This window comes from Ascaphus truei, chromosome 7, assembly GCF_040206685.1.
Source record: "Ascaphus truei isolate aAscTru1 chromosome 7, aAscTru1.hap1, whole genome shotgun sequence".
Classification (NCBI taxonomy): Eukaryota; Metazoa; Chordata; class Amphibia; order Anura; family Ascaphidae; genus Ascaphus; species Ascaphus truei.
In genome coordinates, this window is record NC_134489.1 from 9,603,054 (window position 1) to 9,611,025 (window position 7,972).

Consider the following 7,972-nt stretch of genomic DNA (forward strand, 5'->3'; position numbering starts at 1 on the left):
TCATAAAAAATAATAAAGCATACATTACCAGCAAAGGTAAGGAGACAACAGCACTCAGAAGGTATAAGCAGCTATAACCTGTATTAAAGAAACTTGCACATATATCCAACGTTTCGGTCCGCTGAACGGGACCTTCCTCGGGGGGTTGCACTAGGTCCCGTTCAGCGGACCGAAACGTTGGATATATGTGCAAGTTTCTTTAATACAGTTTATAGCTGCTTATACCTTCTGAGTGCTGTTGTCTCCTTACCTTTGCTGGTAATGTATGCTTTATATATTCCAGGCAAAAGGTGACACACTGTGTGCTCATTTACATGTCATTTCACAGAATCCCTTGCTGCAGTGGAAGTACTGTATGCAAAGAGATAACGGTGAAGAGCAGTGTTGCAGGCCTGTCTGAGACATGTAATGTGCTCCCAAGTGGTATTTTTATTTGCTGTACATGTATATAGTTACATGTGCATATGTACATAGGTGTGTATCTTCTGGGCGACGTATAAATGAGACACCAGCTCCATTCTCTCTCTCTGTCTCTCTCTGCAGGTTGCTGCTGTGTCAGTCCACGTGAGCGGATTCAGCCCCTCCCACCACCTACAGTCGCTCTTCCAACACTGGACCCACCCCAATGGCAAGACACGGCTGAAAGTGGCCTATGACTTTAACCGCAGTTTGCTGGTCTGAGGAGTTTCTATTTTTAGAGAGGATAACAGAATATGGATTTTTGGTAATAATTGGTGTGCAGAGGTGGGGGTCTTTTTTCTTTTGTCACAGAAAAGTATATTTTCTACAATAAATGATAGTGGTCAATGAATGATCATCTTTCTTCTATCTATAGAATGCATCAAGCAGATCAATTAACTCACACAACACCCTAACCCTCCATACTACGTCACACACTGCCGTTCATTTGCTTGGCAACCCCGTTCTCTTAAGGCTGAGGACCCGCTGCGGTCGGCGACGCGTGTGGCCGCGTGCGCCACCAGCCCCTTACCTGCAATCTCTTGGTCCCCGCTGCCTCCTCCCTCCGCGGCTCACTACGTGCTGTGACGCGTCAGCCGGCCAGCGCTACCAGAAGAAGGTGTTCTGAAGCGTTGACGCGTCACGTGGTGCGCGAGTGAGCCAATGAGGAGGTAAGGAGGGGAGCAGGGAAGGAGCTCGTAGGGAGGCGGGGGGAAGTGTGTGTGTGTATGTGTGTTGTGGGTGGAGGGAGACCGAGGGGGGGGGGACGGCCAGACCGACAGGGGACGGGGGACGGACGAACGGACCCTCCGCTCAAACCACGCCCCCCCCCCCGCTCCAGCTCCCGCTCCGTACAGGCAGCAGGTAGCGGTCAATTGACTCTCAGCGCGCCACCTGCATGCAGTGCGGGCGCGCTGACTGAGGCAGCGGGGCCTCGGCCTAATTCATCTTCAGTCTTGTGGGCGGCGAGCAGCTTGGGCAGTGAGGGGGTTAAAAGCGCTGCAGGGGTTAAGCAAAAAGATCTGTGGACTGCCTCCCTCTAGTGGTTGCAAATTGAATTTCAATTCCCTTCCCATTAACATTACAGGCAGCAGAGGAGCGCGCTGCAAAATAAAGATCACTCTTTCGGTAATTACGAAAACATCTGGTTTGTTGAGGTGCAACATTCATATAGGGTGATGCGGAAGAGTTAGGGCGAGACACACCCAGGTGTTTGACTAATGCATACAGCTTTAAAGGCAGAAACCACTCTTGCACTTGTTCACAACATTTTGTATTTGCGGCACTCTGTACGGCGGGGGGTTTTTGTCACTTTTTTTTAACTTTTTTCCCCACCATAACGTTATTAATGTCTGGTTATTCCCACGTACCAGCGTCACTGTGCATAGCCAGTAACCAGCCTCGCACTGATGAGACCCAAAAGGCTGAAAAAGCTGTCTGTGATAAGGGTTACTGGCTTTGCACTTCTTTAACCCAGGCTGTGCTGGAAAGCTGTGTAAGGCCTCGGACACGCTTATCGCTGGCGCGCTGAGGCTCAGGGAAAGCGGGTGCTTTCCCTGGCCTTGCGGTTGCTTACCGCAAGCGCTCTCAGCAGGCCGTCAGGGGGCGGTCCGGGGGCGGGCGCGTCACTGGCCGGGGGCGGGCCAGTGACGTCACGGAGCTGGTTCGCCCTCATTGGGCGAACCGCTCACGTGACCGGCCTGTCTCGCCGGCACGCGGGGGAATTTTAAATTCCCCTAAGACCTGCGCTTCCACAAGCGCGCGGAAGCGCAGGTGAGCCCCTACTAAAGCCGCTCTAATTGCAGCTGTAGGGGCTAGGTGCTGAGCGGGAGCGCGCGTCAGCACGCTTCCGCCAGCAAGCACCTAACATGGCCGAGGCCTAACACGGCAGGCATAGGCTTATAGGGGTCCGTGTGCAAATGGTTGAGAAGTAAAGAGTGACACCTGTGCTCATTTGCATGTCATTACCCAGAATCCCTGGCTGCAGTGGAAGCGCTGTATGCTAAGAGATAATGGGGAAAGACAGGGTTACAGACATATCTGAGATATGAAAATGCACCCACAAGCGGTATATTTGTTTGCTTCACAAAATGATAAATATATGCTGTAATTAAAATGCTGCCTTTATAACTAAAAGCATGAAAACCTTCTGAATGAAACGTCATTTTCCAGGGGTTAAGTTAAAGATAAAATTGGAAATAGTTTTCTTTCTCCGTTATAAATGCCCTTATTTTTGCATCACACTGCCTGCTACGGCCGCTCGCTCCCATGCGCGCCTCCGCCGAGCGCTCCTGCACCCCAGCGATCTGTGCTTAAGCTGCAGGAGTAGGGCCGCGGCAGTTGTGGCAGACAGTTGCGGGTGCCGTCCCTCGTTCCCCCGGTGTCCCCGTCCCTCGTTCCCCCGGTGTCCCCGTCCCCCGTTCCCCCGGTGTCCCCGTCCCTCGTTCCCCCGGTGTCCCCGTCCCTCGTTCCCCCGGTGTCCCCGTCCCTCGTTCCCCCGGTGTCCCCGTCCCTCGTTCCCCCGGTGTCCCCGTCCCTCGTTCCCCCGGTGTCCCCGTCCCTCGTTCCCCCGGTGTCCCCGTCCCTCGTTCCCCCGGTGTCCCCGTCCCTCGTTCAACCGGTGTCCCCGACCCTAGTTACCCCGGTGTCCCCGTCCCTCGTTCCCCCGGTGTCCCCGTCCCTCGTTCCTCCGGTGTCCCCGTCCCTCGTTCCCCCGGTGTCCCCGTCCCTCGTTCCCCCGGTGTCCCCGTCCCTCGTTCCCCCGGTGTCCCCGTCCCTCGTTCCCCCGGTGTCCCCGTCCCTAGTTACCCCGGTGTCCCCGTCCCTCGTTCCCCCGGTGTCCCCGTCCCTCGTTCCTCCGGAGTCCCCGTCCCTCGTTCCCCCGGTGTCCCCGTCCCTCGTTCCCCCGGTGTCCCCGTCCCTCGTTCCCCCGGTGTCCCCGTCCCTCGTTCCTCCGGTGTCCCCGTCCCTCGTTCCCCCGGTGTCCCCGTCCCTCGTTCCCCCGGTGTCCCCGTCCCTCGTTCCCCCGGTGTCCCCGTCCCTCGTTCCCCCGGTGTCCCCGTCCCTCGTTCCCCCGGTGTCCCCGTCCCTAGTTCCCCCGGTGTCCCCGTCCCTCGTTCCCCCGGTGTCCCTCGTTCCCCCGGTGTCCCCGTCCCTCGTTCCTCCGGTGTCCCCGTCCCTCGTTCCCCCGGTGTCCCCGTCCCTCGTTCCCCCGGTGTCCCCGTCCCTCGTTCCCCCGGTTTCCCCGTCCCTCGTTCCCCCGGTGTCCCCGTCCCTCGTTCCCCCGGTGTCCCCGTCCCTCGTTCCCCCGGTGTCCCCGTCCCTCGTTCCCCCGGTGTCCCCGTCCCTCGTTCCCCCGGTGTCCCCGTCCCTCGTTCCCCCGGTGTCCCCGTCCCCCGTTCCCCCGGTGTCCCCGTCCCTCGTTCCCCCGGTGTCCCCGTCCCTCGTTCCCCCGGTGTCCCCGTCCCTCGTTCCCCCGGTGTCCCCGTCCCTCGTTCCCCCGGTGTCCCCGTCCCTCGTTCCCCCGGTGTCCCCGTCCCTCGTTCCCCCGGTGTCCCCGTCCCTCGTTCCCCCGGTGTCCCCGTCCCTCGTTCAACCGGTGTCCCCGACCCTAGTTACCCCGGTGTCCCCGTCCCTCGTTCCCCCGGTGTCCCCGTCCCTCGTTCCTCCGGTGTCCCCGTCCCTCGTTCCCCCGGTGTCCCCGTCCCTCGTTCCCCCGGTGTCCCCGTCCCTCGTTCCCCCGGTGTCCCCGTCCCTCGTTCCCCCGGTGTCCCCGTCCCTAGTTACCCCGGTGTCCCCGTCCCTCGTTCCCCCGGTGTCCCCGTCCCTCGTTCCTCCGGAGTCCCCGTCCCTCGTTCCCCCGGTGTCCCCGTCCCTCGTTCCCCCGGTGTCCCCGTCCCTCGTTCCCCCGGTGTCCCCGTCCCTCGTTCCTCCGGTGTCCCCGTCCCTCGTTCCCCCGGTGTCCCCGTCCCTCGTTCCCCCGGTGTCCCCGTCCCTCGTTCCCCCGGTGTCCCCGTCCCTCGTTCCCCCGGTGTCCCCGTCCCTCGTTCCCCCGGTGTCCCCGTCCCTAGTTCCCCCGGTGTCCCCGTCCCTCGTTCCCCCGGTGTCCCTCGTTCCCCCGGTGTCCCCGTCCCTCGTTCCTCCGGTGTCCCCGTCCCTCGTTCCCCCGGTGTCCCCGTCCCTCGTTCCCCCGGTGTCCCCGTCCCTCGTTCCCCCGGTTTCCCCGTCCCTCGTTCCCCCGGTGTCCCCGTCCCTCGTTCCCCCGGTGTCCCCGTCCCTCGTTCCCCCGGTGTCCCCGTCCCTCGTTCCCCCGGTGTCCCCGTCCCTCGTTCCCCCGGTGTCCCCGTCCCTCGTTCCCCCGGTGTCCCCGTCCCTCGTTCCCCCGGTGTCCCCGTCCCTCGTTCCCCCGGTGTCCCCGTCCCTCGTTCCCCCGGTGTCCCCGTCCCTCGTTCCCCCGGTGTCCCCGTCCCTCGTTCCCCCGGTGTCCCCGTCCCTCGTTCCCCCGGTGTCCCCGTCCCTCGTTCCCCCGGTGTCCCCGTCCCTCGTTCCCCCGGTGTCCCCGTCCCTCGTTCCCCCGGTGTCCCCGTCCCTCGTTCCCCCGGTGTCCCCGTCCCTCGTTCCCCCGGTGTCCCCGTCCCTCGTTCCCCCGGTGTCCCCGTCCCTCGTTCCCCCGGTGTCCCCGTCCCTCGTTCCCCCGGTGTCCCCGTCCCTCGTTCCCCCGGTGTCCCCGTCCCTCGTTCCCCCGGTGTCCCCGTCCCTCGTTCCCCCGGTGTCCCCGTCCCTCGTTCCCCCGGTGTCCCCGTCCCTCGTTCCCCCGGTGTCCCCGTCCCTCGTTCCCCCGGTGTCCCCGTCCCTAGTTACCCCGGTGTCCCCGTCCCTCGTTCCCCCGGTGTCCCCGTCCCTCGTTCCTCCGGTGTCCCCGTCCCTCGTTCCCCCGGTGTCCCCGTCCCTCGTTCCCCCGGTGTCCCCGTCCCTCGTTCCCCCGGTGTCCCCGTCCCTCGTTCAACCGGTGTCCCCGTCCCTAGTTACCCCGGTGTCCCCGTCCCTCGTTCCCCCGGTGTCCCCGTCCCTCGTTCCCCCGGTGTCCCCGTCCCTCGTTCCCCCGGTGTCCCCGTCCCTCGTTCCCCCGGTGTCCCCGTCCCTAGTTCCCCCGGTGTCCCCGTCCCTCGTTCCCCCGGTGTCCCCGTCCCTCGTTCCCCCGGTGTCCCCGTCCCTCGTTCCCCCGGTGTCCCCGTCCCTCGTTCCCCCGGTGTCCCCGTCCCTCGTTCCCCCGGTGTCCCCGTCCCTCGTTCCCCCGGTGTCCCCGTCCCTCGTTCCCCCGGTGTCCCCGTCCCTCGTTCCCCCGGTGTCCCCGTCCCTCGTTCCCCCGGTGTCCCCGTCCCTCGTTCCCCCGGTGTCCTCGTCCCTCGTTCCCCCGGTGTCCCCGTCCCTCGTTCCCCCGGTGTCCCCGTCCCTCGTTCCCCCGGTGTCCCCGTCCCTCGTTCCCCCGGTGTCCCCGTCCCTCGTTCCCCCGGTGTCCCCGTCCCTCGTTCCCCCGGTGTCCCCGTCCCTCGTTCCCCCGGTGTCCTCGTCCCTCGTTCCCCCGGTGTCCCCGTCCCTCGTTCCCCCGGTGTCCCCGTCCCTCGTTCCCCCGGTGTCCCCGTCCCTAGTTACCCCGGTGTCCCCGTCCCTCGTTCCCCCGGTGTCCCCGTCCCTCGTTCCTCCGGTGTCCCCGTCCCTCGTTCCCCCGGTGTCCCCGTCCCTCGTTCCCCCGGTGTCCCCGTCCCTCGTTCCCCCGGTGTCCCCGTCCCTCGTTCAACCGGTGTCCCCGTCCCTAGTTACCCCGGTGTCCCCGTCCCTCGTTCCCCCGGTGTCCCCGTCCCTCCCTTTTTTTTTATTATTATTATTATACTCTGTAGACCGAAGCCAAATTTTGGTGAATTTCATCGCTTGTGTGCGGGGACCGGAGAGCAGGGGGGGGGCATGTAGGACTAAACATAAACAAAAACGTGTGTGTGTGTGTGTGGCGTGTGGCGTGTGGCGTGTGGAGCAGGGAGCTTTGATTCATTGATGATGCATTGATTGGCTGCTGAAACTGGCGTCACGCTGCTGCAGCCGGAGATCACAGATTGGATAGACTCCGGCGACTGCAGCAGCGGCGACGCCGCACTTTGCAGCCAATGGTAATTTCAATACTGAACACTACCATTGGCCGCCAGGAGTCTGTGACGAACACGCGCACGTAAGCGCTGCACGTCGTGTAGTGTGCTGTGTGAGCGGGGCCTTAAGCTGCCTGGTTCAAGAGTTTGGGGAAGGAGGTGGCAAATTCCAGTTCAACAGGTCAGGTTTTCAGGATATCCCTGCTTCAGCACAGGTGGCGCAAACTGTGGCTCAGTCAAAGGCTGAGTCACTGATTGAGGGAGTGATTGAGCCACCTGTGCTGAAGCAGGGACATCCTAAAAACCTGTCCTGTTGAGGGGGTCTTGAGAAGTGGAGTTTTCCACCCCCTGGTTTGGAGGATATTCACTAAGCAGCGACAGTGCAGGTCGGGAGGGCACAATGGCACGGAAACTCTTATAGAATTCCATGGGAGTTTCTGCGCGACAGTGACTTGGTCCGTGAGCTGCAGCGCATGTTATGTGTATGTGTACCCGTGAGCTGCAGCGCATGTTATGTGTATGTGTACCCGTGAGCTGCAGTGCATGTTATGTGTATGTGTACCCGTGAGCTGCAGCGCATGTTATGTGTATGTGTACCCGTGAGCTGCAGTGCATGTTATGTGTATGTGTACCCGTGAGCTGCAGCGCATGTTATTTGTATGTGTACCCGTGAGCTGCAGTGCATGTTATGTGTATGTGTACCCGTGAGCTGCAGCGCATGTTATTTGTATGTGTATCATTGAGCTGCAGCGCATGTTATTTGTATGTGTACCCGTGAGATGCAGCGCATGTTATGTGTATGTGTACCCGTGAGCTGCAGCGCATGTTATTTGTATGTGTACCCGTGAGCTGCAGCGCATGTTATGTGTATGTGTACCCGTGAGCTGCAGCGCATGTTATGTGTATGTGTACCCGTGAGCTGCAGCGCATGTTATTTTTATGTGTACCCGTGAGCTGCAGCGCATGTTATTTGTATGTGTACCTGTGAGCTGCAGCGCATGTTATTTGTATGTGTACCCGTGAGCTGCACCGCATGTTATTTGTATGTGTACCCGTGAGCTGCAGCGCATGTTATTTGTATGTGTACCCGTGAGCTGCAGCGCATGTTATTTGTATGTGTACCCGTGAGCTGCAGCGCATGTTATTTGTATGTGTACCCGTGAGCTGCAGCGCATGTTATGTGTATGTGTACCCGTGAGCTGCAGCGCATGTTATTTGTATGTGTACCCGTGAGCTGCAGCGCATGTTATTTGTATGTGTACCAGTGAGCTGCAGCGCATGTTATTTGTATGTGTACCCGTGAGCTGCAGCGCATGTTATTTGTATGTGTACCCGTGAGCTGCAGCGCATGTTATGTGTATGTGTACCCGTGAGCT

The 7,972-nt window shown here is 61.1% G+C and overlaps 1 protein-coding gene across 4 annotated transcripts in view; it reads left to right on the forward strand.

Annotated features, from left to right (window-relative positions):
* Positions 1-7,972, forward strand: part of LOC142498689 (uncharacterized) — a 73,234-nt gene that overhangs the window by 50,151 nt on the left and 15,111 nt on the right. Inside the window, exon 6 of one of the 4 annotated variants that reach the window (XM_075606967.1) lies at positions 544-1,016. The exons of 1 other annotated variant lie outside the window; for it this stretch is intronic. In XM_075606967.1, coding sequence (XP_075463082.1) covers positions 544-681 — 138 coding nt within the window. In that variant the 3' untranslated portion in view covers positions 682-1,016. Of the gene's footprint in view, positions 1-543; positions 1,017-7,972 lie in introns of those variants that run through there. 2 more of the 4 variants (XM_075606969.1, XM_075606965.1) reach the window with 2 other exon arrangements.